Here is a 14618-nt window from a genome sequence, read left to right as displayed (position 1 = left end):
TTGAGGTTTTCACTGCGTAACCAAAATCTTGTGTTATGTTTGTTAATTTTAGTTTCTGCTGCCCATGAAAGATTGATCCATGCATTGCAATCCCCAATTTCCAGAAAACACATTATGTCCTTGTATTTTCACTTGGCATCAGAGCAGGTTCTAAAGCTTTTTAGTTGATCTGTGGTCAAGGATGGAACATGAGTATAACAGAGCCTCCAGTTCGATAAATTGCCCCTCTTTGTTTGATGGTGAAGATTACTCACAATGGAAGATCATGATGAGGGCATTCTTATACTCTCAGGATGAAAATATGTGGAATATAGTTGAGATTGGATGGGAACACCCCACCAAGGCTGAAGACTCAAAGAAAGTAGAAGGGACATATGCAAGAGTTCTTAAGCCTAGGAAGGAATGGACAGAAGAGGAGGTTCGGAATAGAAGTTGTGATTTCAAGGCATAAAATTCCTTGTACATAGCTTTATCCAAAAAGGAGAGGGTGAGAATCAGCCACTGTGACACGGCTAAACAAGCATGAGATCTTCTTCAGGTCACTTCTGAAGGAAATAAAAAGGAAGAAGCCGGAGAAGCTGGCCGGAGAGGAAGAGAAGTGATGGCCTAGGGTTTCGGAGAGGGATAAGCATTCGAGGAAGCGGAGTAGAAGCAGAGAGAGGGAGTCGAGGCGTTAGAGTAAGAGCAGGGAGAGATATAGAGATTGACCTGTACTTCTCTGTTTCTCAACCATAAACGTTAGAGTCGAGGCGTTAGAGTAAGGCGTCATTCCTACTTCCTCTTCTACTGCCTCTTTTGCCTTGTACCTTAAAGATTGACCTTTATTCACTCACCCAAAGGTCAAAAATCTGCACTTTTGCAATAGTTTCAGAGAGATTGCTGTGAAACCCACTGCCCAAGAATTTAAATTTCTTGTTTACTTGCAGCTATCTCCAGTAAGTTCAAATTTTCCACCTTCTAAAATCCATTCATTCTGTTTCAGCCTTTCTATGAATTTGGGTATGATTTTGTTGTAAATTTGGTTTAGGTGGCTGGAATTGCTGATTATAGAGTTGGTGTTAGCATTTCAATTTGGTTTTGCCGTTTGTAGCAGTTGATTGGCTTTATTACCTGCTGAAATCTAAGGCTTGAGGTAGGGAAAGCAAAATTTTCTTTATAGCCTTGATTCTACTTTGGTGTGTATTTAGTGTGATTGTTGAGATGCTTTCTCTATATTTTTGTACGAAGTGTTCATATACGAATGAACAATGATTTGTCAAGTTTGAGTTTTGATCAAACTCTTATTGGTAAAAGTGGTTGCCTTTGGAATATCGGTTTCGTTCCTAATCTGCAAATTTGAATTGGTTGTCAGCCAACTATAAACATGGTTGACGTTCAAATACTCAATTTCATTGTTGTGATTTTACTTTGACATTCCTTTTACCCAGATCTTTAAAATATGCAGCTGAACTATATCTTTATTTTGTCCTTTTCACACAGTTTTACAGCACATAACTATCTCATCTTGTCCAAGTTTCATTCCTATTAAAAAGCTTGAATCGATACTTATTAAACATTTCTTTAGCAAGTTTTGAAAAGAATACCTACCTGTGAAGTTCCTTAAAGCTAAGTTACATTGTTAAATAGCCTTGCTGAACATCTTCCAAGCATATATATTGATAGCCTTATCCGTTTCATTTTGTTTTCTTCTTCTCTTAGAGGATTTGATTGCAGCAAAGAGACTTTTTACTTCATTAGACTACCATCTCTAGTTTTGCTTAATGAAAAGATTGTGTTATCTTCTTTTTCATTCTCTTCTTGTCAAGTTATAATTGTAGTCGAGAATCCTAAAAATGTGATGTTTACCCCATCTTTAGTGTTGCATTGAAAAGCTGATTTACTTTACCTGGTTTCAAAGCAATGGACTATGATTTCAAATGTTATTAAAACTTTTGTATGGTTGCAACTGAGCCTATTTCTAGTCTTTGCTTGCTGTCCATTAGCAAAGCTTCTTCATGAAAACTTCCTCAAGTTAGTATCTTTACTCATCTCCATTTATTTACTACTTATGTCCTATAGTAAGGAAAGTAGAAGTTATTCATGTGCTTACTGTTTTGGTTTTCTTAAGGAAAATATACAGACTATGACAGATTCCTTGCTCCTAGTAGTTTTACTTTCTGTTTTAGTTTTCTTACGAAGCTATTCTATTCGAATTCAATTATGATATTCCTTAGGGGTGCATCTGAAGCCACATTAAGTTATTTGTTAAGGTCTGATTTGTATCAAAAGAATTGTTGTATGCTTCTTTTTAATGTCAGGTTCAGTTTCTCAATGAAAAACTGAGTTACACTGCTCTGCCACCAGCCTTATTTGATCATCTGCATATTGATATTTTGTTAAGGTCTGTTCATCCCATACAATATACAAATAAGGTATGCTTGGAAACAATGCAAGTGACTGAAGAAAATTTGTTGTGCATGGAATTGCACAGATGCATGTTCAGAAAGCTAGCACTATTGATTACCTTGTACCACAACTTACAAACGCATTTGAATCTTATCAAAGACTTGGGAGGCAGTCTTGATCTTCACACAATATACAAGACTCTGCCATTTCTCCTATTCTACTTTTTTCTCTTCAATCTCTTCGATCTGCACCTGTGCATATGCACATACCAATCTTCCAATGTCAAGGGACTTGAGCTTTCATAGTTATGTGAAAAAGTGGAAGAGAACAAAAATGAGGTGAAGGATATGATCCTAGTTGAGTTTGGGTTGAGAGAGAAACCAGGCCACATTTGAAGTAGATTACAAGTCAGTCCCCTTAACTATAGGGTTACTTCAGCTTGGTTTCCAATAATTTACTCCACAATATTTGTTATGTCTTGTAATTTAAGCACCGTCAATTTTCCTGTCCTGCAACGTTTAACTCACAAGTTATGAATTTTTTTATATTATTCTTAAAATAATTTCATAAAATCTTTTTCTAAATTGCCACGCTGAATTTGCCAATACTCTCTTCCATTTTCTTCACAACTCAATGCACAGCTTCCTTTTGTAGTCGTCAGCACTCTCAAGTCTTCAAATCCCAATTTTAGTTAGGATTGGCCTAAACTTAAATTTAAGGTGTTCAATTATTGTTGTTGAAAATTTATAATTTCAGGTCAAGCTCTACACAATCTTAATATGATGTTAGGATTGCCAGAAAGCAAAGGACTTCTTTATCAGCCATTGTTTCCTTGACATAATCATCACAAAGAATAATTGAGGTAATGATCTAAAGTAACTAAATTAAACTTCCTCTATGGCCATGGAAACCCCATCTTCTCATCTAGGAATTTTGGAATCCGAATCCATCGTCTACTTCCATTCTCATAATTTCGTCTTCAGGTAGTTTTTGTAACTGTTAAACTGTAAGAGTCCCAGACCGCCATAAGCATAAAATTAAAAGACTAATTTACATGACTTCTGCATTCTAATTAAAATACCATTTGCTGGGTTGGTTGGCCACTTTTTCCTTATTCATGGTCAGGGCTTTTAAGTTACTTCTTCTTCCAAGGTTGATAGTGATTGTTGTAGACTTGGAGGACAATATAATTAAGGTGGTAAAAGACCATTTGCGGGAGCTGCTTGGCTAATTCTAAGGTGTACTTTGACTATAGAATTTTAGAATCATCTTCTCTCTTCTGTTCAAGTTAGAGACTTGTATCCTCTAAAATGCTATACAACCTATACTGTTTGATTTCAGGGCAACTTGATTAGTGATGATAATGAGGATTGATCTCACCTTCTTTGTTCTAACTATATGACCCCTGATGTTCTTCATTTTTATTGTTTATCTCTAGAGCACGGTGGAATTTGAACTTGAGACATCGTCTGCAAAAAATTTTGTTTCTGCACTCAAAAAGCTTTGTTTCTTCATGAAAGAGTCCATGCAAAATGCTTATTATCGTCTTCCGATGACTGAAACAGTACTATTTACATCAATAGCAACGTTTAATTGTTTAAAGAATCTCGAGCTCGGCTTTCTGCGATGAATAGGAAGATACTTTCCAGTTTGAGTGCAGAGGATGTAGGACAGGCGCGCCCATCATCGGCAACCAAAAGACGCTCGTTACTTGTCCAAATTAAATAATAAATACCAATGGAACATGCCATCTAAAGGTCCAATGGATCATTTCTAAAGGACATTAATTCTTTCCACTCTACGTACAATGCTATAATTAACTTCCATCACGACTTTGAAAGGAACTGATATACGTACGATGAAACAACTCATCCCCCATAACAAATGAAATGGCAAATTCCTTATGATATGTCGGTTCTACTCGCTCAAATACATACCAATAACTTCTTCCTTTGAAGTACATACTTGAACAAAAACTACTGTAAACTAGAGTTTTGAAAATTTTGATTAATTACTCTCGAAGAATCATCCCGTAAGCAGCATGTACTTGTTCTTTAGTAGGAAGTTCAGCAAAGAACCCAGGCAATGCAACTCTAACAAGCTTGTAATCTTTATTAGCTTTGGAGTGGCATGCTTGAATAGGATGGAAATGAATGAAGAAAACTAGCTTTGCATGCATGTCAACTGAACACGTTTTTGGCCTCGAAGCTAGGACCTTGATTGTACCACAATTTAGAGAGACACACATCTTAGACTTGGAGTCAATCTTGACATCCACATTGTTCTACTTTTTCCTCTTCCATCTCTTTGATATATGTGCATGTGCCACTTAAATTGGAAATCTCAACACCACAACTTGAATTGCAAAAAATGAACGAACTTAGAGGGTGATAATTGTAACCTTGTAATTCAACGCTAAACCGGGTCCGGGCCGAACCACGTCCTTTTGTTTCTGCGGTCGGGCCGGTTTTTGCATAAAAAATATGATAATGGCGCGTATACGCTTACAATGTGGCGCGTCAACACCAGATTGCGGCTCCATCCCTTAAAACCCTCCTGCTCGCACCCAAACCCGTCTCCCCTGAAACTCTCCGAACTCCCGAATCTCTTATCCAACAATCCAATCAATGGTCTAATTCTTTGAATTTCGCGGGAAAGGTCTCGACTTTTGAGAATTGTAAGCAATGACGACTCTCTATCCTTGTCACTTGTTCTCTGCCTCCGCCCACCTCCAGGCCTCCGCCAAATTCGCCGCCCTTAACAATAAGCCTCCCAATTCCACTCATGGCTTCAAGGTGACCTTCCAATTTATTATTAATTTTCTCTTTCTTTCGTAATTTACACACTGTTACATAATACTGGAATATCTGGTAGTGAAAATTTCGTTGGTGAATTTGAATTCTTGTTTGAAAGTTGCATATGCTTGGTTAATTACATACATGGATGAAATGGGTAAATAAATGGGTCTGAAAATTTGACTGATAATGGCACATGTAGTAGAGTTGGATGAGGAGTTACTTTCTCATGGAATACCAGCCTCAATATGTTGATACGTATAAGTCTTAATTGATTTTAATGGTGCATCCCTTGAGCTTGGACATAGCTTCCTTTGAGCTTGGGCATAGAAAAACAATGATGTTTTTCGGTAGTAATAGATGTTCTTTGGTTTCTGAACTCTCATGGGTAGTTGGTTTATTATTGGTTAAAGTGGAACTCTTGGGTCGAAGTCCACTATTCCAAATGATGCATAAAACTTGTCTGAGGCCATTTGCATTTAACCAAAACAAATTCATTGTAACTCCGTAAACTCTTTCAAATACATGTAACTGTGGTTTAATCATTTTTTGTGAATGATGATAATATTGAGATTGTTTTCTCCTTTAAACTGTCTCTGAAATGTTCACCGATTAGTATCTTGGTTGAGACTGGCAAAGCTGATCTAAGTTCAATGGGAAAAATGGGAAATGAATTGCCTTCAATTTTAGATAGTAGAAGCATTTTGAAGTTTCGTTATAGCATGCTCCGCTGTCTTAGTGTTGTACTATTTCAACACAATCATATTCTGATTTAAAGGATCATGTTTTAGTTTTTCCAAGGGAATAGATTGAGAACTCCCCGCTCATATAATTTCTGAATTTGCAATTCCTGACTTTAGAAATAAAATTTTCTAGTCTCCAGCTTTGCCAACAGATGTCAAAGCTAGTTGTTATGTTGCTTTAGTTACATGGAGTTAAGTCAGATTATGTTTTTTTTGCTTTCTCTTATAACAAGTTTCTTTCTGTTGTAGAAGGGTTTGGCACAGTTTAGTGAAGTACATGCCTTTGGTCTGAGTGTTAAGCCTTCTCGTTTGCTTCAGAATTCCCGGTACAATATCTCATGTGCTGTGAACATGACTGCTGGACAGTCGGATGACCCTGGGCAGATAAAATTTGATCACCTAATCGCTAAAGCAAGAAAGTTATGGGAAAGTTCTCCACAGCCAGTCAAGATGTTCCCTTGGAAAAGAGCAGGGCTTAACTTTATTCAACTCATCCTTGACCTTGTACTAGCAGTTGCTAAATACTTATGTGTACCTCTGCTAGTAGTTTCATCTCTTAGTGAGATGTCCTACTGTGCACAGGAAAGGAAGTTGTTTTTCGTTCCTGTACCTGTCATCATTGGAATGGCCATTGCTGAAGTTTTGAAACTGGCAGCCTTGGATGTTTCTCCACTTCTGAAGGTAAAGTTGTTTCACTTTACTATTTTTCAATGTTATAGAACGTTGTTTGGTTAAACCATTTGTTATTGCTCAGTGGGAGTCCCCTACATATGGAAGATAGATTTCACCAAAGTTTGGGTGGGTTATTTAGTAATATGGTTCTCCTCAATAAGTGTTAGTAAGAATGACGGACTGGTGATTACACCAAGCTTTTGCTGATTCGTCTTTTGTCTTGTTTTGTCCTATTTTTTTGTTTGCCAAATTTAAAGTTTGTATATGCTTCTGTATTTCCTACTGCAAGACTAAATCACTACAATTAGTTCATTTTTCAGTAGTTTTTCTGATGTCCCGCATTTTTCTGATCTCATTCTATTGGAACAATTCTTACACGGGTGAAGCATGTTTGTTGTCTAGCTTATATGTCTTTCTTTAATTGTCAGGATGCAGAAATTCCCTGGCATCTGTTTGTCATGGCAATTTTCTTCACACTGCTCAAATTGCCAGGTCCATATTACCCATTCTGGGGCCGAATAATAATCCCACACATTGCCAATGGGGGTTTGGTAAGGACATTGTGGTTTGCATTTCTGTGGTACAGAAGACCTCGGAAGGCATCAACAACAGCATCATCACACCATTCTGACAGTGGCAGTCAATCTGAACCAAATGAACTCTAATTGTTTCGAGCAAGGCCGCACTAGGTATTTTTTAACTTTCTCAGGTTTCTCTTTTAGTGTTTACATTGTTCTCCTTTCCCCTCTTTAAGTATGAAGGACATCAAACCCTTCTGATTATGTTAAACTGCAACCTTCTTTGGTTCTTGATTCTGTCTCAACCGCTGATTTTTATTTATACATGATGATCATATCCTCGTGGTTTTTTCTTTCCTTCTTTCTATTGTTTAGTTGATATGATTTGGCTCTTTATGTAACCTGAGTTCATTGTTTTACTTGTCCCTTTCAAAAGAAAGGGATTAGTTTTGGCTGCATTAAATAACCGTGCTCTCCCTTTGTTTTAGGTGAAATGTTGTCTAATGAAGCGATCTTTCTATTGATCAAGAAATTACTCAAAAGCGGCACTGATCTGGAGCTAATGACTAATGAGTGGTTCTTGGACTGCTTTGGCTACTCATGTTTGCCTAATTACAAGCCTTCGTTTTATATTGTTTCCCTCAATTTTTGTTTTGTTCCCATTTAGTTGGAGGGGAACAGTTGCAGGTATTGAAATATTCATGTTGTTAGGTTATAGCAGCCTAGAATGTCGATCATGCAGCTGGCATCAAAAGAAGGTTTCAAGCAGTTTTAAATCAGTGTCAAGAGTCAAGACTAAAGTTGTTATTACTACATTCATAGACTGTCGTAGCTCTGATTTTGTCGGCCCGAATACAAGTCTGCTTCTGCTTGGCCTCTAGGCTAACCAACAGACATTGTGTATTAGAGAGATCAGTTGAGGAATTCTGCTTCATTCACATTGCCATTTTGATATTCAATCCCTTGTTTACCATTTCCTTCCATTTGGATTCACTTTGTACACCAAAATGGGATATATTCCAAGAAATACATGTTTTCTTTGACAAATTTTGAGATGTATATCAGAATATTAATAGCGGAAAATATATGTATTTCATCTCAAAGACGCCATAACACGTCGTCGAATACTAATCCAATCTTAACAACTTCTTACTGTAATGGTCTCGATTCAATTCTTCTGTAAGTAAATAATTTTCCTACACTAACAAAACGGTGTGTTTAGGGTCAAAGAGGCCCAGCCAGTGCGGTATTCGAATTTCACAACTTCGTGGAGAAGCCAAAAATTCGAGGAGAAGCAAAACGGCGCCGTATTAGAGGCGATCTTACATTCAATCAAATCAAATCAGAGCCCTATGTAATCTACCACCAAGTCTTTTCCTCCTCTCCTTCTCTCTCTCTCTCTCTCTCTCTCTTCTCTCTCGCTCAGGGCTTTCTCTCTCATCCAAGTCGCCGGCGAGTCGTGACTCAGCGAGTCAGAGACGATGACGGATGACAAAGATCGACAGCCGGAAACCGCCAGCGACAGTGCGAAGCGGAAGCTGGAAGACCCCGCCGCCATTAGTATTCTACTCGCGAAACAGAAAGCTCAGGAAATCGCCGCCCGACTCGTCACCAATGCCGAGTCGAAGCGCCCCCGAGTCGACGACGAGTCCTTCCAACCCAACCCCGTCTACACCCCTCCCGCTTACCCTGGTACTCTTCCATTCTCCCAATTCGCTCTGCTTTCTAGGGTTTTCAATTTTTTTAATTTCTTCTAATTGATTTTTGCTGTTTTTTATGTCCGAATTAAAATTGAAACTGAGAGAAGAGAGAATTAGAGTTGACCATAGCTCAAGATTTATGGAGATTTTAGGTTTCGAGTGTGTTTGAATGAGAATGAGTACTAGTTACAATGCGGCCCCTTTAGTCTTTGAAACTTTTGGATTTGGGATTTTAGGAGATATTAAGAACTAGGTTGAGACTTAGGCTCCGAAGGCTTAAGCCAGCTCCGTGACAGCTTGAGCTTTCGAGGAGCATTAGCTGGTTATTTAGATAATTATTTCAATCCTTTTTAGATAGAACAGTATGAAGCCATTTTCTAGTCTTTGGTTTCCAAACTAACACATTACTTCAGTGTTCACTGCACAAACAGGTCACTCTTATGGTTCAGGCACCAGCAAGAAAATAGATATTCCAAATGGGAAGGTACCTCTCGTTTTCTTGCAGCTCTTCAGACTTTTTTCGTGGTATAACACCCATATGTTTTTTTTTTTTTTCTGTAATACCAAAATTGTCTTCTGTTATTCCATTTTACAGGTTGGTGTAATTATTGGAAAACAAGGAGAAACAATAAGACAACTACAATTACAGTCAGGGGCCAAAATCCAGATAACCAGGGATTCAGAAGCTGATCTTAATTCTCTAACGAGGGATGTGGAGTTGACGGGTACATCTGAACAGATTAGTAGGGCAGAACAACTTATCAATGATGTAATAGCTGAGGTAAAAATACGTTCATACTTTTTGTAACAGCATTAAGTTTCTTGCTATTTTATCCTTCAAAAATTTGCATTCTTTCTAAAAATGGGTCCTGCTGTTTATGTTTTACAGGCAGATGCAGGGGGCTCTGCTCCATCTACAAATCAGGGATTTAACTCGATGCAACCTGGAGGGGAACAGTTTGTCATGAAAGTTCCAAACAATAAGGTAGGAAATTCTTTTCCCCCCTTTTCTCTTCTTTCACTATGTTGAGGCTGATGCTAATGATTGAAGTTGGTGCTCATGGTTTTTGTAGGTTGCTTTGATAATTGGCAAGGGGGGTGAGACTATCAGGAATATGCAAACCAAGTCAGGAGCTCGTATTCAGGTTGGTATTTTAAGGGGATTAAAATAGATTCTTGGGACTGGTATTTGTGTGATACTATGAACTGAAGCTTAAGTATTCTGTTAAATCCATTGGTTATTGGTCACACATATTATTGAAGTAATCTGCCAACCTTATGAAAACTATAAAGATAATATGGACAATGGTTTCGTCATATTTTCAATGGTGCTACTTTAATTTAATAGGTTTAATGGTTTGCAATAATTAAGAGTTTACATAATATACATGTGCTATGGGGCTGTTGTGTTATTAGAATTCAATATCACTTATGGTTCTGAATAGAGGATTGGAGTTGGTGGTCCAATCTATATAACTGGGAACCAGTTGGTTTGGTTAATTGCCTAGTTTACTTTGTTCTGCGGCTGAGGAAGTCTGAACTCAGGACCCTTTGACAACATATGCCTTTATTTATCTTTCATTGAAAATCAAACAAAACATTACGACTTTACAAATAGAGGACCAGGAGTTCGCTGTATAAGAGCATATGATACACCAAAAATAGATGGAACAATCCTTGCACACATTTCGTTTACATCTTCTTATATCTTATCTTAATTATATTTAATACATTGTCATTATTTTCAGATTGTACCATTGCACCTTCCTCCTGGTGATATGTCAACTGAGAGATCAGTATACATAAATGGAGGGCAAGAGCAAATTGAGGCAGCCAAAGAATTGGTGAACGAAGTAATCAGTGGGGTGAGTCATCATGGTTACCTCTTCTGACATTCAATTTTATTTTCTTTTCTGCTCCTTTTAGTTCAATAATGATCTTATGAACTTTGCGAAATAAATGAAATGCTTTATTCCTAGAAAAATGGACCTTCTCATCATATGGGCAATCTCTTGTTCAGAATGCTGTGGTCACTTTTCATCTTCATCTGGTCTTCTTCTGCATCCCTGTCTTGGTCTGAAACAATTTGAAATTTGTACTTAAACTTGTCAGTACTTTTGCTTGCATTCTTTTGGATTAGAAAAAAATGGGGGTAAAGAACTAATTTGAGTGAGAAATATACAGACCTTATCAAATAAGTTTTGTATGTTGTAAAAGATTGACCACTAATGTTTGTGTCATCTGGGGAAAAATCCTAAAACAATAGTTTCAGGGTCCCAAACCATCTTTTACACAGTACTTTGTTATGCGTAGAGAAGATAGTTTGGAAAGCTTTGCTTTGGGTCAGTTTGAGCAAAAAATATGGTAGTTTTCTTTTTTAGTGGAAATCAAGAGGTTCACGGAAGAGAAAAATGTATTTTGATTCGTTATGGGTTTCAGTTACAACTGCTTTGAAAGTAGCATTGCAATTAGAACTGTTATGAAATCTTAGAAGAAAAAAATAAGAACTGTTTGAAAGAAACTTTCTGATTTAGGGATTGGAAGGGTATTTGGTGGATTCATTTTATTCTTTCCTAGTGTTCTAACGTTTTGACTACTTTTAGTATGTTTTTATTTATATTTTTATATCTGTCATCATTTCTGGATGATTGCTTACATTAGTTCTACATCTTTGAGCTGAGCACCTTTGTATCACTCCCTGCAGAAGCGTTTATTAAATGCCTCTGGAGCCAATAGCTATATGCAGCAGCCATCCTATCCCCCTTCTGGTAATTGGGCCCCGCCAGGACAACCTCCAATTCAGCAACAGCAGCCTCATTATGGGTATACACAACCTGGAGGTTATGGTACACCTCCGGCACCTCCCTCGTACTATGGTAATTATCCGGCCCAGGCAGCAGGTTGGGATCAGTCAAACCAGGTACCTTCTCAACCACCTCAGGATAGCAGTGGGTACAATTATTATGGACAACAACCACCGATGGGGTCAGCTCCCCCAAATCCTGGCTACTACAATCAGACATCTCAGGGTTATGCTCAGCAGCCACCAAATTATGATCAGGGTTATGCTCAGCAGCCACCAAGTTATGATCAGAGTTACGCTCAGCAACCTCCAAGTTACGATCAGAGTTATGCTCAGCAGCCACCAAATTATGGACAAAACATCTCTAGTCAGGCTCCAGCATCTGATCAGCAACAATATGCAACTTCTGGATATGGGCCACCTGCAGTGTCATCAAGCCTAGATGGAAGCTCTTCCGCACAAACGACTCAACCATCTTCTGCCTATGCACCTCCTTACGGCCAGCCAACGGATAACCCTCAGTCTGGGTATTGGTCTCATCCGAGCAGCACAGGCCAACCACACGCTCAAGCAGGCTATTACCAACCAAGTTACGGAGGGCAGCAGCCAGCTGAAGATGCTTCTGCAGCATCATACGGACAAGGTGGGTATGCTCAGCCAGACCCTTCTGCCAATGGAGAGTCACAGCATCAGCCAGAGCAGCAGTCACAGCCACCTACCAATGGATATGCAGACCAGTCGTCAGCTTCTGAAGCTGAAAGGACTGGTGAGAGGAATGTAGAAGGAGATGGATCAGCCCCTCCAACAGAACCTGTTGGTTCTCAAAACTGAAGTTGTAGCTGATCAAGGATGTCATCTTCTACTATTGCCCTGTTTTTATCTTTATCATTTCTTTCTTGGACTGAATTTTCTCATTTGCTCTCACATACCATCTGTGTGGTTGCATAGCATCATATTTCTAGCCTTGAAATATAAGAATATCTTGTTAGACACCCTTTTTGATCTATGTTCATATCTGATGATTAAGCCATCAACAGTTGAGCCATGGACTTGAAGGTTTTGGGAGAGTTATCTTGTTTGGTATTGATTAGTTTCTTTTTTATTCTTTTAGCGTAGGTCCATGAAGTATTGTAATCGATTGGCCCTGGTTGAAATGTGCTGTTGATTTTTGTTCTCTAATATGTTACAGATAATATTTTGCTTGAACTACAATCGCTGGTAATTGGTAAAATTGCATGTGATAAATTTTGAAACTTCGAGTGCTTTGGTCCTACTAATAAGCAGCAGCTCGGTTCCTCTGGTCTACACAACAATGGAAATCTCGGTTTTCCATGCTGCAGTTTAGACATGATCAAATTAATCTTTACTCGGATTAACTATATCTAGCTTGGGTTAATGATGTTACCTTGTTCATTCTCTATGTTTCATACTTGGACTTGAGTTTCTAGCATGGAAGCTGCGCGGCAGTAGTTATTGGATCTCTATTTTCAAACTTTGGCTTGAAAATATAAGGGTTTCATGCTTGCACTTTCTTATTATCTTCTCTAGTTGTATGATACAAATCTTGGATGCTAAATATACCAATGCTTCATCCTAAACCATTCCATGTACATAATTTTAGGATGATAAGACAACTCTTGGTTTATTTTGTTGAAATTTTTATAAGATGACAATTTAAGTTGCTAAAAACTAAAATATGAAGTGTGCATTGTAATATGAGGAGTGAAATAAATTTGAAAATGAAAATAAACTAAAGTCATATATTAATATTGTTCACCTACTTGGTAATTGAGCAAAGAAATTATGCTATGTGATCTTTAGATCTAGATCTGACATTGCAAACAAATATTTTTAGATTTAAGTCATTTCATTTTCTATCGTTGGATTTAGATACATCATTTAATACCTAATAACATTTTAGAAAGAATAAAGAGAAAATTGAACCGAAAAAGATGGCTTTTTGATGGCGGGACTCTTCGTTCTCGCCTTGTTGCTTGCTTATCCTCTTGATGGCGGCAAAGCAGATAGTGTTGACGGCATTGCCCTGCTTCAAGCACCCGGGAAATCGGATTTTGGTGTTATGATATTCGGGCTTATTTTAGCTCTCCTGTTCATCTGAGGAATAGTTAATTATTTAGTTGTCCTCGTGCCAGGCACGTGACCTGCTGATTAACCTGTTTAGCTTAATTATGCAATTAGGATTCCATTAGTGAACGTCCACATGGCCACGTGGCCTTATCTCTTAGCTGCTTCTGGGCTTATATATATACCCTTGTAATCCCATTTTCTCTTCATCGATCAATATATCACAGTTATTTTCCAGCTTTACTTTACTTTTCTCCTGCTTTCCTCTTTGTTAGGGGTTTGATCCTAACAACTCTGGTATCAGAGCCCCTCCGATGGGGAAACTCAAGTGGGCGGGGAAACCCACCTCACCAACTCACCCTCACTTTTCCGACGAGCTTTCTCATATTGAATTTGAGCTTCAAATTCACCGAGATGAAACTAATGCTCATTTGGACGAGATGCAAGCGAGCTTACACGACTCTCTAGCTAGCTCATTTGCTAGTTTCAAAGCTACGCTGCTCGAAGATATCAAGCAACTCACTGAGCTGTGGCAAGCCCACTACCTCCTCCTCCACTGCCTGGAGGCACCGCTATCCCTCAACCTGATGGATATGTACGATTTGGATATCTTCCATCTCCAACAGCACCGCAGATTGGAGCGATTGTGAAATATTCGTCATCTTCATCTACTATGGCTAGATCTGAGGGTAACTCTGCTCTAATCACTACTTCGGTTGCTCCAAATTTTATTACTAATGAAGTTTTACTGGGTTTTTCTAGTATGAGTACTTCTAATCCTGTGAATGCTATGAATGAATTGAGTACTACTGGTATTGGCATGACTAGCAAGGATGTGGGGATTATGGATAACCTGTGTTCAAGGGAGATAAATGATGGGGGCTTTATGGGTCAAACTGATCATGCTATGAGTGAAA

General features: G+C 38.3%; 2 protein-coding genes and 1 long non-coding RNA gene across 5 annotated transcripts; all 3 read left to right on the top strand.

The window, feature by feature from the left end:
- Positions 1-780: 780 nt before the first annotated feature.
- On the top strand, positions 781-2617 carry LOC112174375. Of its 2 annotated transcripts, XR_002925999.2 has the most exons (3): positions 781-935; positions 1028-1132; positions 2381-2617. It is a non-coding gene; the product is annotated as an uncharacterized LOC112174375 (long non-coding RNA). The 2 variants fall into 2 exon arrangements; XR_002925998.2 differs by lacking the exon at positions 2381-2617 and having other exon boundaries at positions 1028-1489.
- Positions 2618-4918: 2301 nt separating this feature from the next.
- LOC112169772 lies at positions 4919-8168 on the top strand. Of its 2 annotated transcripts, none has more exons than XM_024306827.2 (4): positions 4919-5180; positions 6173-6604; positions 7024-7284; positions 7602-8168. In XM_024306827.2, exons 1-3 carry the CDS (start codon positions 5070-5072, stop codon positions 7258-7260), a joined length of 780 nt encoding a protein of 259 aa, XP_024162595.1. In that variant the 5' UTR covers positions 4919-5069; the 3' UTR covers positions 7261-7284; positions 7602-8168. The 2 variants fall into 2 exon arrangements, with proteins under 2 accessions (XP_024162595.1, XP_024162596.1); XM_024306828.2 differs by having other exon boundaries at positions 4920-5180; positions 6176-6604.
- A 299-nt stretch (positions 8169-8467) lies between these two features.
- On the top strand, positions 8468-12795 carry LOC112169771 (far upstream element-binding protein 2). Its single transcript, XM_024306826.2, has 7 exons — positions 8468-8805; positions 9227-9297; positions 9409-9594; positions 9703-9798; positions 9887-9958; positions 10562-10678; positions 11518-12795. Exons 1-7 carry the CDS (start codon positions 8595-8597, stop codon positions 12445-12447), a joined length of 1683 nt encoding a protein of 560 aa, XP_024162594.1. The 5' UTR covers positions 8468-8594; the 3' UTR covers positions 12448-12795.
- Positions 12796-14618: the final 1823 nt, after the last annotated feature.

This window comes from Rosa chinensis, chromosome 6, assembly GCF_002994745.2.
Source record: "Rosa chinensis cultivar Old Blush chromosome 6, RchiOBHm-V2, whole genome shotgun sequence".
NCBI classification, from domain to species: Eukaryota; Viridiplantae; Streptophyta; class Magnoliopsida; order Rosales; family Rosaceae; genus Rosa; species Rosa chinensis.
The sequence above is the reverse complement of the archived record's forward strand: the minus strand, read 5'-3'. Positions and strand labels throughout refer to the sequence as shown.

What these genes read in the sequence shown, in the direction of transcription:
- LOC112169772 (XM_024306827.2), top strand. Translation starts at nt 5,070, where the DNA reads ATGACGACTCTCTATCCTTGTCACTTGTTCTCTGCCTCCGCCCACCTC. An exon ending in ATTCCACTCATGGCTTCAAG is followed by an intron (nt 5,181 to 6,172) that starts GTGACCTTCCAA and finishes TTTCTGTTGTAG; the next exon opens with AAGGGTTTGGCACAGTTTAG. An exon ending in ATGTTTCTCCACTTCTGAAG is followed by an intron (nt 6,605 to 7,023) that starts GTAAAGTTGTTT and finishes TTTAATTGTCAG; the next exon opens with GATGCAGAAATTCCCTGGCA.
- LOC112169771 (XM_024306826.2), top strand. Translation starts at nt 8,595, where the DNA reads ATGACGGATGACAAAGATCGACAGCCGGAAACCGCCAGCGACAGTGCG. An exon ending in TGAAAGTTCCAAACAATAAG is followed by an intron (nt 9,799 to 9,886) that starts GTAGGAAATTCT and finishes TGGTTTTTGTAG; the next exon opens with GTTGCTTTGATAATTGGCAA. An exon ending in TGAACGAAGTAATCAGTGGG is followed by an intron (nt 10,679 to 11,517) that starts GTGAGTCATCAT and finishes CACTCCCTGCAG; the next exon opens with AAGCGTTTATTAAATGCCTC.